Consider the following 18,750-nt stretch of genomic DNA (forward strand, 5'->3'; position numbering starts at 1 on the left):
TGATGTGTGCGAAACACATACAGTAGTCAGTAGCTTTTTGCTGTACCAGGGTACACTCATCGGTCATGTTCCGGGGAATGATCAGTGTGGAGTACGCCTCTGCGGACATGGAAAGGCAACTGGGTTCAATGATGGATGGCGTCCTTTTCTTCTTGGGGCCGGAAGTGTTCGAGCTCCAGCGGGGTCTCTCATCTGTCGGAGCAGGAAACTTGCGCGGGTGATTGTCGAGTAGGACAACACTGTCTGCGGCCAAGCGTGAGCTACTGAGCCGTAAATAAATCTCCCAGGCGTCAGATCAGAATCGCATTTTCTTGCCCGTAGTTGGATTGGATGTAACATTCTGATCAGAATGCCATTTCGCACGCACCACCTCTCCCTGAAAACGGGGATCATTTTCATATCCAAAGACTACAGCTGCATAAACATTTCGCAAGCCAACATCTAGCGGACCCGACCCGATGACCGATCAGTCCAACCACCCTACTAGATCCAAATTGAACGAGTTGACTCACGCCTCCGCGTCACGAATCACGACCCCTGATGCCCAGCCGGATCACATAGACAAATCACAAAACTGGTGACTGATCTTCTACCACGGCGTCGCCACTGAGCTCAGCATCAGAGACGGTAACAACCCCGAGCGGTGAGCCGGTGACTGGGAAACGCGGGGGCACCTTTGTCGTTCGGAATTGTCCTTGGGACTGGAGAAGAAATGGAGCAAATAACAAAAAAAAAAGAGGTCATATTCGGTCCGTGATTGGTCCAAGAGTTGAAAACGACGACGAGGATTGGGACTTGGGCCGTGTTTAGATGTGTAAAGACAAAACGCAAAAAGTTTTTATAAATTGCTTGCATGGTGTACTAAATGTAGTAAAAAAATAAATCGTATTACACAAATAGACTGTAAATCGTGAGATGAATCTAATGAGCCTAATTAATTTATTATTAGAGCATGTTACTGTAGCACTACTGTAGCAATTTAGCGTCTAATTAGATCCTAATTAGACTCATTAGATTCGCCTCGTAGTTTACAGACGAGATCTGTAATTAATTTTATAATTAGTCTATATTTAGTACTTCAAATGTTGAAGATTCTCTTACAAAAACACAAAATGAACTAAACACACCCTTGATATGGCTTGTGACAGACAACCGAAATTCTTAACGCCGCCGGGCGAGTACAAATGCACATGGAGTGAGGCACAAGATGCGACCCAAATAGTAGTGCTGGCTAACAAAAAGGGCCCACGCCGCATCCCGGCAACGTGTGCGGGATGATGATAATGATGATTAGTCAATACACGGCAGGTGGCTCAAATTAAAGGGAGGGAAAAACGGCTAAAAAGGGTGGTGCGCAGCGACAGACCGATCATCTCGTCACGAAAGGTTCGTGACAAGCTGAGCTGGAAAACGAGCAGCTTACAAGAAAAATCCCTCTAACACGGAGGGGGGAACTGTGAGTTGTTCACCTTTCCAAAAAAAAAAACTGTGAGTTGTTCACCTAAATATTCACGGAATTGCAACAAGTTGTAACCGGCAGGATCAGCGGGTGAACCGTACAAAAGAACAGACACGCTACCAAAGAGTAATAAGAAATCCTCTGTTCAAGAATCAAGACATTTCTAGAACCGGGCATTTCTTAGCAGCTGGGCATCATCCGTTGCAGTAAGCCATGCATGTGATTTGGTAGGATCCTCAACTGACACGGGGGTAAAAAACGAAAACTGCACTGCCAGGCACATCCAAACTAGAGCATGTTTCAAAGAATCGGAATCACCACTTACGAACCCAAAAAAAAAAGTCCAAACCAACCTAAATTTCAAGACTAAAAACCCACTACCTTTTTTTCATCATCATTGCGACGAGGAAAGCACAAAAATAATCCAGCACAAATCCACTCTAGATGGGCCCAACCACAACTTTCCATGTCATTGAAAGGTGATCTGAATGAGAGAAGATTCCGTGGCGTAGCTTAGGTCCTAATGGCAGACAAATCCAACCACGGTAAAAGGAAGGATTTATGTTTTGGAAAAACAACAGAAATTTCCTCAGGACATGATATCGGCACAAGCACATCAAATGATTCACAAACACTGCGTTCTGCTGGCTGGTGCTGGAATATTGTGAGAGGAAATTACTGCTGGCTGGCTCATGCTGGAGGCTAATGCTGGAATGTTATGAGAGGAAAATACTGTTGGCTGATGCTGGAGCAGAACAGAGTGAAAATCTACCGGAGTTACTTTCAACTCGAATAAAGCAGAGCAAAAGGGGAAAAAAGGTGCAATGATGACTAGTTGATTCTATAGAAATGGTTAAGCTGTGACTTTCATCAGAAACAGGTAGTGCAATGTGAAGAAAGTACAAAGTTTTTCAACCACAAATATCACCAGGCAGTCAAATAGTCAAACAAGCTACGTGAACAAAGGCAACTGAAGATACAAACAACGTGAAAGCAAAGATAGACATAGACATGGGCAATGAAAGTTCAACACCACATGCACTTCCCAGCTAGCACCCAGCCAACAGTAGAACCTTTACATGCTGTGGAAGGAAAGGACAAGAATTAGAGACTGAGCCAAAAAAAAAAGTGAAGGAAGTTATTTCAGCAAACATATGGCAAACAGGAACTTTGGTGGTTTTGAAATCACCCCAAAGTTCGAGGTAGCTACCACAAAATAACCAGGGACAGGTTGGAGGCTGGGATGCCATAGAACCATCATTATACTGAAACTCTTGTCAAATGACACAAAGTTGGTCAAACAAAAGGGAGCTAAGTTACTAATAAAAGTATCAAGGCTGACTCTCGACTCTATGTAATAAGTTTGGCATATATTAATATAACATTTGCCCTGGTATCCAAGTTTGCCAATTGTAGCTGTAGTCTTTGGATATGAAAATGATCAATAGGTAGATCACCGTTTGACGATTGTTAATATCGTCAAACTTAACAATTGTGGCTCTGGGCAATTGTTAGCTATCGTCAAACTTCACAAGTTATAGTAGATACTTCATTTAAACAGCGTCATTTAGCCTGCACCTCTACCTACATCACCTCAAGCCAAAAGAAAAAAGATATAATAATTTCTATCACATTTAAGTTGAAAATAGTACGAAATAATGGATGTAATATTTTAGTGCAGCAGATTCAAAAGAGATGTACAGCAGATTCAACAAGTATAGGAACTACTCTTTAGAAAGTTGAAACCTATCAAACAGACATGACAAACCATATGGAGATTTTCCTTTGTTCAGTGCTAACCTGGATCCAAGTGCACTTCACTTCACAATTCATCAACACAATCAAGTATCTGCAGAAACATAAATTCAAGGTATAACCATAATTAAGCACTCAGTACATTGACATGATAGTTGCAAACGAATTTCATCATGGAACCCACCATAAAGATCACTACTAAATCACTAATAACGACACAGGCATGCTCAAATCAAGAAAACTCTTAATAGTTTTAGGGTTTCCAAGTAGTAACTCATCTATGCTACAGGCATAAACTACATCATTTTGAACAGCAATATGGATTCACACCTCAATTAGCCCATAAAGCTATTAATGAAACACGAAGGTATGATACAGCATGTCATGTATGTAACACAGAACATAGATCTCTCTCTTTTCTCTCTCAACAGCACAGAACATACTTCCTCATTGAAGGATGTTCCTATTGTTTACTACTAGTTACCTAATCACAAATACTAAATGACATGACACGACTATTTCTGTAAAACTAAACCACCCAAGCAGAGCATGTGTTGATACATGGTATGCAGCTATGGTTTATCCCCATTTCAGCTGAAGCCAGAGCCAAACAGGGGAGGTATTTTGGGGCATAAGCTGCAGACCTATAAGAGGGGAGCAGGTGAGTTAGCATAGCTTCAGATACTATAGGGTAGGCTTACAGCCTACTCAATGGATAATGGGAAGACAAATTCCTTTACATGAGACATTCTAAGTTCAATGATTGATTAGTTGCACAAGCCAAACAAAAAGGCAACATTTTGTGGTCAGCTGCTGTGGTGCCCAGTCGCATCCATATCGGACCAGAGGAAAAACCAAGAGCAGGCATCCTGGAATAGATGGGCATGAAAGCTGGCACTTAGTTGGCTGTGATCTGCAGACTGCAAGGGGGCCTTCGTACTCATGCTTATAGAGGAGACCAAGAAAGAAGATCAGATTGATCACAACATAGTAGAATTGCCTTCAATGGGATATGCATTTTCTGTAACATAAGCAAACCTCTAGTTTGTAACTTGTAGTATCCAATATTAAGAGTTTTCATTGACAATAGTAGGAGACAAACAATGTCTTGGTTTCATTTCAAGGGATAGATAGCAGGAGAGTTAGCATAGCACGAGAAGCTGTAGGGTAGGCTTATTATTGCTCACTTAATAGATTAGGGCAAGACGTATTTGTTGACACGATATATTTGAGTTCAATGGTCGATTGGATGCACAAGACAAACAAAAGGCAACATGTGGTTGTCTCCACCTTGAACTAAAGAAAATACTAGGTAGGGAAATCCAGGTATAGATGGCTAGGCAGAATCTGGTACTTATGCTGTAATCTGGAGACTGTATAAGGCATTCACATTCAGGAAAATACAGGAGACCAAGAAGCTGTGATCTGGAGACTGTATATGGTACTCACTGACAATAATAATTTCTGGGTTAGTATATAACAGACACTAAATCTAGTTCTGTTTACCAGAAAACTTTTAGATCTGCAATTCTGCATTACACTACTACAAGGTCAGATACACAAATAGCAAGAAAAGTGTTGGTGTAGGAGAAGCTATAAGAAGATCTGAAGATGTTGAGAATGATGTCCTATCTCCTAAGTTCTTTCTGCGTTTACACTTCATGTGATCTCAGTAGGCTAACTAATATGGTACACCAAAACTTGTCGGAAAGAGATCTGGCAAATCTACCAATGAAAACTGATTCTAGTGCTTCCAGTCAAATGTCCTAAAAGGTGAAGAATAAACATAAAGTACTATTAACTGAGGATAAACTGCCTTTCTGCCAGAGGACAAAATTAAACTTCCAGAATTAATTGCTTCCATAATACATATTTTAAAAGAAAAATGAAAGGAATATTGACAGGCAAGTGGAATACTAAATGGTCTGTATTCTAGATCCATCAATAGAAAATGTGAAGCAAAAAGAACAGCCATGTAATACAAATGTGAAGAAATGAGAATAGACATGCATGTATTGTGAACGTACATGTAAAATTGTGCATGACAAAAACGAGCCCTATAACCAAAAACCTATTGACATTATACTAGCTTGCACCAGCAAACTTCAAACAGTGAAGTTACACAATAATTCTATGTTACCAGGCAAAAGTGGACTGTGGACTTGCTAAAAGGTAACTAACCAAATACAGTCCATATTGCAGAGGAATGTAATGTGTGAAAGCTATTCACTGCAATCGATGCTAATATTCACTTTGCAGTGAATACATAGCTGTATGCACGATGCAGAATAACCTACAGTTTGCAAGTTCCAACTAATTGATTACGAATTTCTCGTGCACATTACATTGTTGCTAGGCCTGTTGTGAGTCTATTTTGGCACATTTCCAATGGATGTTTAGGCAAGGCACTAACACACGCACGAATGCACGATATATAGGACAACTAAATCAAGTAAACGTACTAAATCAGTTACCCTTGTGCTCCTCAGTAGCATCATGGTACTCGGCATCCTCCTCGGGCACAGGGTGCAGCACATCCTCCGCACCCACCGCTGACGACAGGCCACCAGCCTCCCCATCCTCCGAGGAGCCTTCGTCAGGGAAGCGCACCACCACGACGGGGCAGACACAGTGGTGGACACAGTAGTCGCTGACGCTACCGAGCCTCCCCTTGCTGGTCCTCCGCGAGGCGCCGAAGCCCTTGCTCCCCATGATGACCGCGCTGAGCCCGAGCCTCTCGACCTCGAGGCAGAGGCGCTCCTTCATGTCGTGGTCCTTGACGATGTGGATCTTATAGGGGATGCCCGCGTCCTTGAGCGGCCTGGCGAGGTCGTCGGCCTTGGAGGCCGTGAAGGCGTCGTAGTCATCCTCCATCCTGCGCGCGGCGGCCTCGTCGTCGTCGTCGCCCTCGTCGCCGTCTCTAGGGTTGGGGAGGGAGACGTCGACGGCGCCCCAGTCGGCGCCGTAGAGCACGGAGGTGGGGCGCACGTGGAGCAAGACGACGGCGTCCCCGGGGCGAAGGTAGTTGGCGACGGCCCAGCGCACGGCGTAGGCGGATTCGTCGGAGAGGTCGACGGCGATGGCGATGCGGCGGTGGGCGGAGCCCGAGGGCAGCGCGGCCGCCGCCGCGGAGAAGAAGACCCCCGGGGACTCGGGCTGGAGCGAGGCCGGCGGGGGCGGACGCGGGGTCGGCGCCTTCACCGGCGGCGGCGGCGCCGCCAGCGGCAGGTCGACGGAGGAAGGGGGCGCTGGGGCCTGCATCGCGGGATCTCCGATCGCAAGGGAGGGGAGGGGAGGGGAGGGGAGAGCTAGCTTTGGGGGTTGCTTAGTGGGGACTGGGGAGGGAGGGGAGAAGGTACTGGAAGGAATGGAAGACTTGGAGGAAGGCGTCAAGCGGAAGTCTGAACATGGGGTAAACTTGTCAGGAGCTGGACGAGGAGTTGGATATGACAAATAAAATGGAGTTTCGTCCAACAAACATCGTGAATGAAAGGTTTTTCATAAAAATAGTGTGAATGGATTGAAACTTTCATTCAAAGGGGTCGTGTGGGCATAAAAATTAATGATCAAATAGGACAAAATTTTCAAAATTTGAAAGGTTCAAGACAAGGAGATCCGTTATCACCTATTCTGTTTAATATTGTTGAATATATGTTAGTAATATTAATAAATCAAGTCAAGGAAGAGGGTCTGCTTACTGGGATTGTTCCTCATCTCGTAGATGGTGGCTTGTCTATTTTGCAGTATGCTGACGACACCATTTTATTTATGGACCATGATATTGAAAAAGCTACTAATATGAAAATGATATTATGTGCTTTTGAGCAATTATCTGGGCTTAAAATTAACTTTCACAAAAGCGAAATTTTTTGTTTTGGACAAACTAAGGAGATGGAACACCATTACTCGCAATTGTTTGGTTGTCAATTTGGGATGTATCCTTTTAGATACCTTGGCATACCAATACATTTTAGGAAACTCAGAAATGCAGATTGGCGGATCGTGGAGGAAAAATTTGAGAAAAAACTTAGTAGTTGGAAAGGAAAACATATGTCGGTCGGTGGACGTTTGGTTCTAATAAATTCAGTCTTAACTAGCCTAGCGATGTTTATGTTATCCTTTTTCGAAGTACCGAAACAGGTACTTGAAAGATTAGACTATTATCGATCAATATTCTTTTGGCAATAAGAACATAAAAAAATATAAATTAGCCAAATGAAATATCTTATGTCAACCTAAAGAAGTCGGGGGTTAGGCATTAAGAACCTCGATATACAAAACAAATGTTTGGTGAGTAAATGGTTGTTTAAGCTCATTAATGAGGAGGGTATTTGGCAGAGCTTATTAAGAAAGAAGTACTTAAAGAACGAGACTGTTGCTCAAGTTCAAAAGAAACCAGGGAACTCTCAATTTTGGGCAGTCTTACACTTAGACAGCAATACCCTTCTTTTTTTAATATTGTGCGGAAAAAACATGCAACGGTAGCATCAGTCTTTGATCGAGTACCTCTTAACGTGTCCTTTAGACGAACGTTGATAGGTCACAATCAGTATTTATGGCATGATTTGGTTGCTCGCATTAGTCATGTTCAGTTAAATAATAATGCTGATGCCTTTTGTTGGAATCTGACTCAAGCCGGTACGTTCACCGTTAGCTCAATGTATAATGCACTTATTAGCAATGGTAATGTACAGTTTGACAAACATCTGTAGAAATTAAAGATGCCCCTGAAGATTAAAATTTTTATGTGGTACCTAAAAGGAGGTGTTATCCTTACTAAAGATAATTTAATAAGAAGGAACTCGAATGGTAACAAATTGTGCTGCTTTTGCTCTAGTGATGAAACTATTCAACACCTCTTTTTTGACTGTCATGTGGCCAAATTCCTTTGGCGAGTTGTACAATATATCTTTGATTTAAGTCCACCTCAAAGTATTACTCATTTATTTGGTAATTGGCTTAGAAGTGTGGGAATCAAGTTAAAAAGAAAACTGCTAACAGGAGCATCTGCTTTATGTTGGGCTATCTGGCTTATTAGGAATGACATAGTGTCTGACAGATCACCATCTAAAACTTATATGCAGGTACTTTACCGGGGCACACACTGACTCAGTCTATGGACTCTGTTACAAAGGTGTGATGAAGACAAGGTAGAGCTACAGGAGGCGTGTCGAACCATGGAGGTTCTGGTCATGCAGATCTTTACCAACCATGGTTGGAAGTTTAGTAATAGAATTTGCTCTTAATAAGTGCTTTCATCAAACTATTGGCTGGCTGCAAACTTTCTGCTTAGTCATGTGTGAGTGATCGCAGTCCTTCGGGCTGCAAACTTTGTTTTGGCTGTAGCCTCTCTAGGGTCAAAGCCGGGTACTATTTCCATTATCTAAAAAACAGGCTCTTCAAATCCAATACTCGCTATACAGCTCGCTACCTAGTTCCCTCCGCTCGCTTTGTTTCCAGATCGAGGTCAGCTCGCCATCCACTCCAACCGGTCCCCGCGCACCCTCCCAAGCAGCTTGTGGAGCTTGCGGAGAAGGGAGGGAGGGTCACCGGCGCGGCGGAGCGGCGGCGGAGGTGGCGCACAGAAGCGGAGATGGCATGCGGCAGTGGCGTAGCCGGCGCGCGGCGGCGGAGCGGAGCTGGAGGTGGCGCACGGCAGTGGCGAAGTGGGTGTGCGGCGGCAGAGGGCAGCTGGAGGTGGCGCGCAGCGACGGAGCCGGCGCGCAGTGGCAGAGCGGTGCTGGAGAAGGCGAGTGGCGACGACGGAGGTGGTGCGCGGCGGCGTAGCGGAGCTGGCGGTGGCGCGCGGCAGCGGAGATGGGGTGCAGCGGCGGAGATGGGGTGCGGCAGCGGCGGAGCGCATGGCTGTGGAGCGGTGCTGGAGAAGGCGCGCGGCGGCGGCGGAACTGGTGCGCGGCGGAGAGGGATCGAGGCGGCAGAGCCACAGAGATGGCCTGAGGTGAAGAAAGGAAGAAGATAAGAGAGAAGTGAATGACAGGTGGGGCCCACTGGTAGAGTAGAATATGGAGAGTCCAGTTATAGAGTCTGTTGGGAAGCTTGGCATTTTTGGAATCTTTTTATTGTTTAGGTAGCCTTCAAATCTCTAAATTTAACTAAAGCTATTGCTAGTCTCTTGGAGTTGCTCTAAGGACAGCGTTTGGACAGGTCTGAGTCTCTGAAACTCTGAAGATCCAACGGCTCGGATTAACTTTGTGACTGCCTGTTCGTTATCTAGTTTTTTCAGTGCCTTTCTTTTTCCTCCATTTTATGAGAAGCTTTCTTTTTCCTGCTTAGTAGTAGTAAGAGAAATGCCATTGTTGTCTTGATTTCATCTATAATTGATAAACCCTTTCATACAGAAATTTTTGGGGAAAAAATGGCATGTTTTCAGAAATATTGTTAGGGAGAGTCAAATACTATCCATAACCATCTCATTATTGAGTACCAACGGTGTTGGTTCAAAAAAAAAAAAGAGTACAACGGTGCAGAATCCAGCTAACGCGTGGCACTGACATGGCAAATAGTAGGCGACCTTTGATAGTAGAACGGAGACAGACCATGCCACTATTGTGCGAATAAGGACTTAGCCGGCCCCACAGGCATGGACCCTCATAGCCATACTCGCTGTGTCTTAAAATAAATGCACTTCTAGAGCGGAGATCAATATTAGTGTCACTATAAAGATATAATGATTGTATCTTGGAAAGATATAAAATAGAAAAGACAATTAGAACTAGGTTATCTCATTCATACTCAGATGTACTTTTATTTTGAGATAAATTTTAAACTCTAGAAGTGCATTTATTTTGGCTGAAGTGAGTAAATCATAACTGCACTGATCGTAACAAAATGTCCTCTTTTTTAAAAGGAAAACAAAACTTCAGACATAGCATGGAGATTTGGAAATCTCTGACCACAGACAGCAAGCATTCGCTGCCGAGTTCTCTCTACTTCTAGACCTTCTCTGATGGACACCATCACCATGATGCTGGTTTGTTCTGAATTTGAGCTAAACAGAGTTTGGGGGGGGGGGGGGGGGGGGGGGGGGGGGTATCCTGCTGCACATGATCAGCTGCAACTTGCAAGGCCGTTACGATAAGGCCCAGTAATCATAACGCTTCAAAGAGGACCACGATTCGGGATCTTTTCTGGGGTCAAAAAGTGAGCAGGCCAATGAGGCTATGAGCACCCAGTCCAGCCTGCAGTTAGGTCTCATGCAGACTTCAGGTTCAGGCTGCACTTTGTTTCGGTTGCAAGGAACATTCTGGTAAGGGCTTTGCAATAATGAACTGGCTAAATTATTGCACAAAAGAAGACTAAGCAACATGACAATTGACAATAATAGGAGAGCATACAGCGGCTAGCATTGCCAACGGAATAAGATCGGCAAAGGACAGCGATGGGGAGACAAAATTATCAACAGGGTCGTACCGGCAAATCCGGAGGCCCTGTGCGAAAAACCGGGGCCCTAGTGGCCTAATAATAACTACTATAAAAATAACATATATGTTATAGCATAGTGCATGCAAATAAGATATTTCAAGAATTAACATACCTATTCATTCATTATTCAACTCTTCTTTGCAATTTGCATGATCTTCACTTGAAGAATGTCATTCTTTGAGTGTTCTTTGAAATGAATTCTTCAATTATACGCTCATAATCAATCTTCTCCAACAGATCACCCTCAAGTGCTATCATGGCCAAATCATTAAGTCTTTCTTGTGTCATTGTAGAACGTAAGTAGGATTTCAATAGCTTTAATTTAGAAAAGCTTCGTTCTGCTGATGCAACCGTCACTGGAATAGTCAACATAAGTCTATATGTAATTGTTGCATCGGGAAAGCAATCATGCCGCTTCAAAAACTTTAGAATTTCGATTGCACCCATATCTTCTCTTGGAAAGAAATCTCGAAGAATTCTCAACTCTCCATACAGCTCAGTAGCATCAATATCAGATTTCCCATCTCTTTTAAGGATGGCCTCAAGATTATCACAAGAAGATTTCAATATCAGATTTTCCTTCTGTTTCTTTTGACGCTTTTGATAACCAGATGCATATTTTCTAGAAGACATGACTAGCAATAGAAACAACAAAATTGATATATGCATTTGGATTGGAACTAGTAATTAAAAAAGCAACAAGGTGTCAGGGCGGAACCTTACCTGGTGCAGGCGTGAGCCGTGAGACGTCGGGGGCCAGGCAGGCAGGCAGGGCGCCAGGCCACCACCAGTCCACCACGCGATCTCCGAGCGGTCTACTAGATGCAGGGCAGTAGGGCGTCGACGGCGACGTCGTCTAGGCGGATTGGCAGAACACGTCGTGCGCGACAGGCCTGCCGCGGTGCCGCCTGTCCTGCGACGCTGCGTCGCGACCCAAGCGAGGAAATGGAAAGGATATCGCGAACAGTAGATTGGACGACGTTTCATCTTCTTTGATGTATCTGGGCCACAGTTTGCTTCGTATTGGGCCAAAACACAATTAAAATAAAATTTATTATATAACTACACCTAGTATATTTATTATATTTTAGGGGGCCTTTAAAATTTGGGGGCCCTGTGCGATCGCACGGGCCGCACGGGCCCAAAAACGGGTCTGATTATCAACAAGAAGCCCAGCTAATTTTCATCCATGGAGGATTAGAAACGCGAATCAGAAGTACGGTTTTTTAACTGCATCATTTGGAAGTTTGGAACCTTAGAAACGCGAAGGTGTTCATGCATGATGACGAAACCATGACCAGTCTTGATCCATGTATGCTATGTTGGTGAAATTAGTCACACACAAAAATGTTGGTGAAATTAATGGGCCGCCTGGGCCGATTCCGCAAATAAACAAGATGGCTCTAGCTGGCCAACCAAAAAAAAAACAGGCCCTTCCGCCCCCTACTGGGCCTCATCAGCTAGCAATAACAACCCCTCTCTGTCTCAAAAAAAAAAAAAAGCAACAACAAGAAGTGAGGTAATGGTGTGATTAATCAGACAACATCAGCTAAAACCGCCAGCTCGCCGGAGAAATGATGGCGCCAACGCCTGACCATCGTCCCAGCCGGAACGGCGGCACGGAACCGGGAGGGAGCACGGCGAGCAGTGCGACGTACGCCAACACGATGGCGGCGAGCGCGACCACGAGCAGGACGAAGAGCAGGTACGGCCGCTTGCTCCATCGCCCCATGATCCCGAGGGCGAACGGGTACAGCAGCAGCAGGACCCACACGTTGAACAGCAGCCCGCCCGCGGCGGCGATGGCCTGCGCCAACGACCACCCGCCGGCGGCCAGCCTCCCGGCAGCCGCGCCGATGGCGGCGACGTTCACGGCGATCACCACCACGGTCGGCACCAGCAGCGGCGCCCACTGCACGTTGTACAGCTCCGCGAACCTCTCCCTTGCTTCACCGCCGCTCGCGGACTGCGGCTTGGACGTCAGCTTGAACGGCAGGCCCTTGAGGCCGACGAGCCGGAGCAAGCTGTGCAGCACCGCCGCCGGGTACACGCCCGTCGCGCCGATCATGTAGAACTGCTCGTTGCGGCACCAGTCCAGCAGCGTGAGCCCCGCCCACCTGACCTCCACCATGCCGCTCACCTCCATCATGGCGATGCCGGCGAACATGTACGCCGCGTAGGTCGGGAACGGCTTCTGGATGTAGAACTCGGCGCCGGAGAGCCACATCAACGGGAGGAGGTCGTAGGCGAAGATGAAGGCCGCCGAGATCGGGTAGATGGTCATGTTGGTGTAGGCGACGCGCTGCATGGGGTGCAGCCGCCGGCCGGCGAGGAGCGGGCAGTTGCGGGAGAGGAACATGTCCAGGGATCCCCCCGACCAGCGCAGGATCTGGTAGAGCCGCTCCGTGAGGTTGATCGGCGCCGTGCCGCGGAACGCGTCGGGCTCCATGGAGCAGTACATGGAGCGCCACCCCTTGCGGTGGATCCGGAAGCCGGTCACCACGTCCTCCGTCGCGATGTTGTACACCCACCCGACTCCGTAGCCCCACTCCGTGCCGTCCTCGTACGCGCAGGTCGAGACGTCGGCGAGCTCCGCCGTGAGCCGCGCGTCCAGCGACGCCGGCGGCGCGAGGGGCCGCTCCTGGTGCGCGGCCAGCGGGACGGAGTTGATGAACGGCATGGAGTTGCCGAACTGCCTCCAGGGGTTGTCCGGGAGCTTGGACAAGTCGTCGGGCTGCCACCGGGGCGGGTCGGCGCCGTAGAGAGCGGCGCGGCGGAACATGCAGCCGGTGCCGACGCAGGAAGGCCCCTGGAGGCCGTTGAGGCCGAGGGCGGTGGCGTCGAAGAAGACGCGGTTGTGGTTGCTGTACCGGTCCGTGGGGTCGACGTCGTCGAAGCGCTGGGGGAACTGGACGAAGGCGGTGTCCTCGCCGTGGCGCCCGTCGAGAATGAAGCACATGGCGGCGCGGAACGCCGCCGAGTTATTGATGTAGTGGTCGCCGTCGAAGTTGATGACGAAGGGCGCGTTGGAGAGCAGGGCCGAGACGCGCAGCTGCACGTTCATGGCGCCGGCCTTCTTCTGGTGGTCGTACCCCGGCCGCTTCTCCCGCGCGATGTACACCAGCATCGGGAGGCGCACGTCGACGGCGCTCAAGTCCAGAGGGCTATCGGAGCTCGCCGGCGCGCCGAGCTGAGGCTCGTCGCCCGGATGGTTCAACACAACCTGTGTCGTTAACACATTTGATTTTGTTGGATGAACCGATCAAGTTCAAGATCAAGACGAGAACAGAATAAAATGTACAGGACTTTCTTGTGTACCTGAACAATCGCAGCGTGCTGTCCTTTCTTGTGGTTTTCAGCCGGCTCAATCCAGGTGCCAGGCCAATGGCTCCCATCGGCCATGTAGGTCGCACGGGCGCCACCCCGTTTCGTGCTCTCGCGTTCGTGCGCCTCCGACCTCTGGGGAATGATGGTAAACAGCGCCGCCAGCCGCTCCTTGAACTCCTCGTACTCCCGCCGCACGTGCCGGCGGTCGTCGACGAACTGCCCCGGCGCGTCCCCGGCGTACGGCCCGTCCGCCGTCGCCGCGAAGTAGCTCTCGGGCGCCCTCGGCTCGACGCGGTGCTTCCGGCAGAAGGGCGCCCACAGCGCGGCGAACCTGGCGGTCTCGAGCAGCGCCTCGTAGTGGACCAGCGACCCGCCGTCGTCGGAGAAGTAGGTCGCGTGCCGGTCCACCGGGTAGTCCGTGGCGAGGATGGACAGGACGGAGTTCATGGTGCAGAGCACGGGCTCGTCCACGGGGTCCACGGTGTTGATGAACACGTCGACGCAGGGGAGCTGGCTGGAGCTGCCGCCGCCGCCGCTTCTGGGAGGATCGAATTGTTGGTTCAGGTGCTCGAGGTTGGGGACGCGCCGGATGGGGTTGAGCTTGGAGGCCTGGTTCAGGAGCCAGCAGACGCCGAACCAGAAGTCGCCGACCACCGTGATCCACCAGAGGACCATGCTGTCCGAGTCCCGGTGCCTCATGCGCCAGATGAAAAACTGGACGATGACGATCAATCTGGCCAGGTTTATTAACCTGTTGCACGGGTATGAACAGAGAATGAAGGTTAGAAGGTGTGCAAGTGTAGTCAAATTTTTATTACTGTTAACGGTCAGATCGAAATGACAGCATTCCACTAGTACAGAAACTCAGAAAGAGTCTTACATTTGTTCCGAACACTGTTGAAACCGGCTCAGAACTAATGAGGCATTAGTCCCAGGCCCAACAGCTAGAGGCTGGAAGGGACCTTTAGACCCGGTGTTACAATCCAGGATTAAAAAGTCATTATTTAGTCCCTGTTGGACGCTCCCGGATGAGGGAACCGGGATTAATGATCCGAGATCTTTGGTCTCGGACTTGTAGTCCGGGTTCCAAAACCAAGACTAAAGGGGGTTTGAAACCGAGACTGAAGGTCCAATCTGTACTAGTGTTCACTAACTCTCAAGGTGAAGCTATGTAGTTATGGACTTATAGTTTTAGGTGACTGAGAGACTAGAAACTTTACTTTAGGAATTGAGCATTAGTTCGGTCCGATTGAGCCTTCATATGTGTTTTTTTTTTAAAAAAAGAAAATTCTCCATCCAGATTGCAAGGAGGGACAATGTTGTGGTTTGTGGAGACCCACAGCCGGGTGGCGTAGTGCACCCGCCTAATCCCAGAGGGTGAGAACTCGGGGAAGCGCTAAGCGATTCGGCAGGTCTAACTTGGGAGCAAGAACACAAAAACACTCGAGGATTTAGAGTGATTCAGGCCACCGGAGCGTAATACCCTACATCTACTGTGAGTTGTATTGCTCTTGCATATGAATAAATCTATCCTCTGCCCAGGCTGGGTCCTGGCCTCTGCCGGGACTCCTCCTTTTTTCTCTAACGGGCGTCTCCCTTTTATAGCCCAAGGGAAAGCGTACACAGGCGTTGAGACCCCGACAAATGGGTCCAATGCAGATGTATAGTATACTGTGCAGAAGGCATTAATGGTGCTACAGTGGTTGAGAATCTCTCCCCGGATACGCTTCATCGCCCTATGGACTCTCTGACCGAGGAGTGGATTCACCTGTCCCGTCGGCGAGGCGCCCGTTGAGGTAGTGTAGGTTGCGGCGTAGACTGTTGGATCTACCGCGTAGGCGTCATGATGGGCGAAGGCGAGCCATCGTGTCCAACTGGCGTAGCAGTCTGACATGCGTGGCGTGGGCGGCGCCAGCGGCTGCACTGTGTGCCTTGGTAACACGCGATCAAAAGTGCAGCCTGGCAAAAGTCGTCTCGGGCTCTGCTGTGGCAGAGCGCACTTACATCTCCCGTATTGAATGCGGTAGGTGGGCGAGTCTTCCCGAGGAAGCTTCGCGGCCGCGCGCGTGCCTGCGCCTGCGGACATGTGGCGGCTCCGGACCTGCCCCAGGCGGGGTGTCTGTTTCCTCCCCGCTGAGGGGTCCGGGACTCCGTGGGAGGTCCGGGGCCCCAGCTGTTTTGGCTGAACGCTCCCTTTTCCGGGACACGCGGCGTCACCGGACCCTTCTCTAGCAAGGAATGGGTCTGGGGCCGCTGACCGGGTGAGAAGGGCTTCGGACCGCGGGGGTCCGGCTGCTCAGGCCGTCAGCGCGTAGTCAAGGATAACTACGAGGCTCTCGGCTAGACACAGCAAGAGGGGGTACCCTAGTCTAGAGGTACCGACAAACAAAATTCCAGTCACGCCTTACATGTACGGCCAAACTTTTGGCAGATTTTCTTCCTAGGCATAGGCATTCAAATTCGTTGCCATGCTTCATTTACTCAATAGAATCTCCTTTTTTTTAAAAAAAATCACTGACATGCAAAAGAAAACAGGATAGAGGAAAAAGAAATCCAACAAGTCTAGCTATGAACCAGTAGGGGAATACCCTCCTGTTTCATCAAAAAATAAAAAGTCTAGCTATGAACCAAAGCAACAATATAGTAACCACCTAATTTTGTTCCCTCGCAAAAAAAGCACCTAATTTTGTTGTCTAACTCAAATCTACAAATTGCGTGTGATGATGCTACAAAGCAAAGTGTGCAATTGGGGGCCATATTAGCTGAAAACTAGGTAGGTGACTGGTGATTGACTAGGTGTTGAGAACTCAAAGACATTCCTAAACACTAGCTTTTAAGCTTAGTAGAGTCGTTTCCAGCTGTTTTCCCTTGTGCATTCGCTTAGGCTCCACACCGCATACTTAAATTATATTTTCTCTTAATATAATGATACGTAGCTCTTTGGAAAAAAAAACTTAGCAAATCATGAGGGAAGGAAGGTGTCAGACTGACCATCACGCAATGGCTAGACAATACCTTGTAAAAGCTCTGTTTTTCCTTCTTTTTGTACGAATATATATCTTCATTTCTTATCTGACATTTTTATTTTTATTTTGAAAAGCTGTCTGACATTCTTATGAATAATGCGGGGACCTCCTCACAGTTTCCCCGTGATTTTTTCTAAAAAAAACTAAAAATCATCGGTGTTTTGGTACTATAATAAAGTTTGAACCCTATCCCGTTCGAGTCACTATAATAAAATAATGGCACTATAATAATCAAGCTGCCGCCGAACGTGAGGTCCAGAAACCCAGAGGCCATCACGTGCAATGCGTCCCTTTTGCTCTTTTTCTACACACTTTGGTTCGGTCTCTTCATTGGTCATTGCGCACCTACCCTCCTAGTGCTTTCTATATTTTTTTGCAAGTCGTTTGGGCACTACGGCCATATGCTACTCTGTTCACTTCTAGTTCTAGTCCTGTGAAGAAATGGAAAAACATCCAATGCTTTGACAGAAATTTGGCTGCCGATTAAGCCCCTTGATAGTATTAGTATCTATGCAGTCTTGCAAGGATTGGGTTTACTGCTTCAGTTCATATACTTCTGTACGTATCTTAACTAGCATTGAGATTTCAAATTAAATCTCTCCTGCGAGCTTTACGTTTAAAAAGGAAGAAAAGATTTCAGAAGTAGCCTGTAGCCAGCGTATATTTGTGCTCGTGTGGACGTACGTACTAGAAGTCTAGAACCGACGACGTACCTGTAAGGATGCAGGAGGATGCCCCTGACCTTGAACGTCCGGTAGAGCAGCGGCCGGCCGTCCTCGCCGCCGCGTTCCTCCGCCGCCAGCACCTCCTTCTCGTCGGCGGGCACCCAGCTCTTATTCTTCTTGTCCTTGCTGCTTGCGCCGGCGGCCCGCCCCGCGCCGTCGCCGCTGGGCAGCAGCGGGTCGGCGAGGCCGGCGTCGTTACCGGTCGCCGGCGACGGCATGCCTGCGGCTTCGACGAGCAGCGGCTACTAGCTCGCTAGCTGCCGGCGACTGAACTGAAGCTACGGGGGGCAGGGCAAGCACCAAGCAGTGAGGCGCGCGCGCATCTTTTATACAGTGGCACACACGAGTGGACTTCACGGCGGGAGGAGAGGAATCCAATCGAGTGGTGAGGGAGACGGAGACCCATCCCACAGATTGGAGGTTGGTGGCGCGTCGTCGAAAAAGGAAAAGGCCCGAGATGTGCGCGCATCGTGCGGACTGAGATCCTCTTCAGTAGCTGCAGCCTGCAGAGTCAGATGCTGCCCCTCAGATGCTGCCCCGGTGTGGCCTGGGAAGCTGGCTGGCTGTGGAATTTTGCAATTGGCCACTGGGATCAGGCCCATGCATCGGGCAGCGAGTCAGGAGTGGTCAGAGAGTGGCCAATGAGCAATGGCCATGCGATGCTGCTACAATTACAGTCTTGCAGACAAGCACATCGAGATCTCCCATGCTGGAAACGTGCGCTGCTACTAGTCCATGGATGCGCATGGCGGATCTGACCGGGGCCAGGAAGAAAAATCAGATAAAATAACTGATGGGCATTCTAAAAGAAGGCAACTTGCGGTGCCTTCTCGCCAAGACGGAGTGTAGATCTAGATGGTTGTTCATTGTTCTTTCTGCTTCAGCGTCAGCTCCTGCAAGGGATCGAGGTCGTGGACGTTTCCTTAGGTATAAATAAATTAGGGGCGGTTTAGTTCTCAAAAAAGAATTCAAAAAATGCTACGATAGCTTGTCACATTAAATTTAATATTAAATG

General features: G+C 48.2%; 2 protein-coding genes across 7 annotated transcripts; both read right to left on the reverse strand.

Annotated features, from left to right (window-relative positions):
- Positions 1 to 2,281: 2,281 nt before the first annotated feature.
- On the reverse strand, positions 2,282 to 6,631 carry LOC120661626 (universal stress protein PHOS32-like). 6 transcript variants are annotated; one of them, XR_005669980.1, is made up of 3 exons: positions 5,677 to 6,550; positions 3,260 to 3,308; positions 2,282 to 2,541 (listed from the first exon to the last, which is right to left on the reverse strand). XR_005669980.1 is itself a non-coding variant. In XM_039940531.1 (3 exons), the coding sequence occupies exons 1-2, from the start codon at positions 6,473 to 6,475 to the stop codon at positions 3,301 to 3,303; spliced, it is 795 nt and encodes a 264-aa protein (XP_039796465.1). In that variant the 5' UTR covers positions 6,476 to 6,631; the 3' UTR covers positions 2,282 to 2,541; positions 3,260 to 3,300. The 6 variants fall into 6 exon arrangements, 3 of the variants coding, with proteins under 3 accessions (XP_039796465.1, XP_039796467.1, XP_039796466.1); XM_039940531.1 differs by having other exon boundaries at positions 5,689 to 6,631; XR_005669982.1 differs by lacking the exon at positions 2,282 to 2,541 and adding an exon at positions 2,689 to 3,043.
- A 5,357-nt stretch (positions 6,632 to 11,988) lies between these two features.
- On the reverse strand, positions 11,989 to 18,236 carry LOC120661621 (probable mixed-linked glucan synthase 9). Its single transcript, XM_039940524.1, has 3 exons — positions 17,724 to 18,236; positions 13,976 to 14,735; positions 11,989 to 13,880 (listed from the first exon to the last, which is right to left on the reverse strand). The coding sequence occupies exons 1-3, from the start codon at positions 17,951 to 17,953 to the stop codon at positions 12,207 to 12,209; spliced, it is 2,664 nt and encodes an 887-aa protein (XP_039796458.1). The 5' UTR covers positions 17,954 to 18,236; the 3' UTR covers positions 11,989 to 12,206.
- Between the last annotated feature and the right edge of the window lie 514 nt (positions 18,237 to 18,750).

The sequence above is a fragment of the Panicum virgatum genome, chromosome 2N (genome assembly GCF_016808335.1).
Source record: "Panicum virgatum strain AP13 chromosome 2N, P.virgatum_v5, whole genome shotgun sequence".
Taxonomy (NCBI): domain Eukaryota; kingdom Viridiplantae; phylum Streptophyta; class Magnoliopsida; order Poales; family Poaceae; genus Panicum; species Panicum virgatum.

Bases quoted from the DNA above. Each gene is read 5' to 3' on its own strand.
- LOC120661626 (XM_039940531.1), bottom strand. From the start codon at position 6,475: ATGCAGGCCCCAGCGCCCCCTTCCTCCGTCGACCTGCCGCTGGCGGCG.
- LOC120661621 (XM_039940524.1), bottom strand. From the start codon at position 17,953: ATGCCGTCGCCGGCGACCGGTAACGACGCCGGCCTCGCCGACCCGCTG. The intron at 14,736-17,723 runs GTACGTCGTCGG...CCCGTGCAACAG, and splicing joins ATCCTCCTGCATCCTTACAG to GTTAATAAACCTGGCCAGAT. The intron at 13,881-13,975 runs GTACACAAGAAA...TTAACGACACAG, and splicing joins AGCACGCTGCGATTGTTCAG to GTTGTGTTGAACCATCCGGG.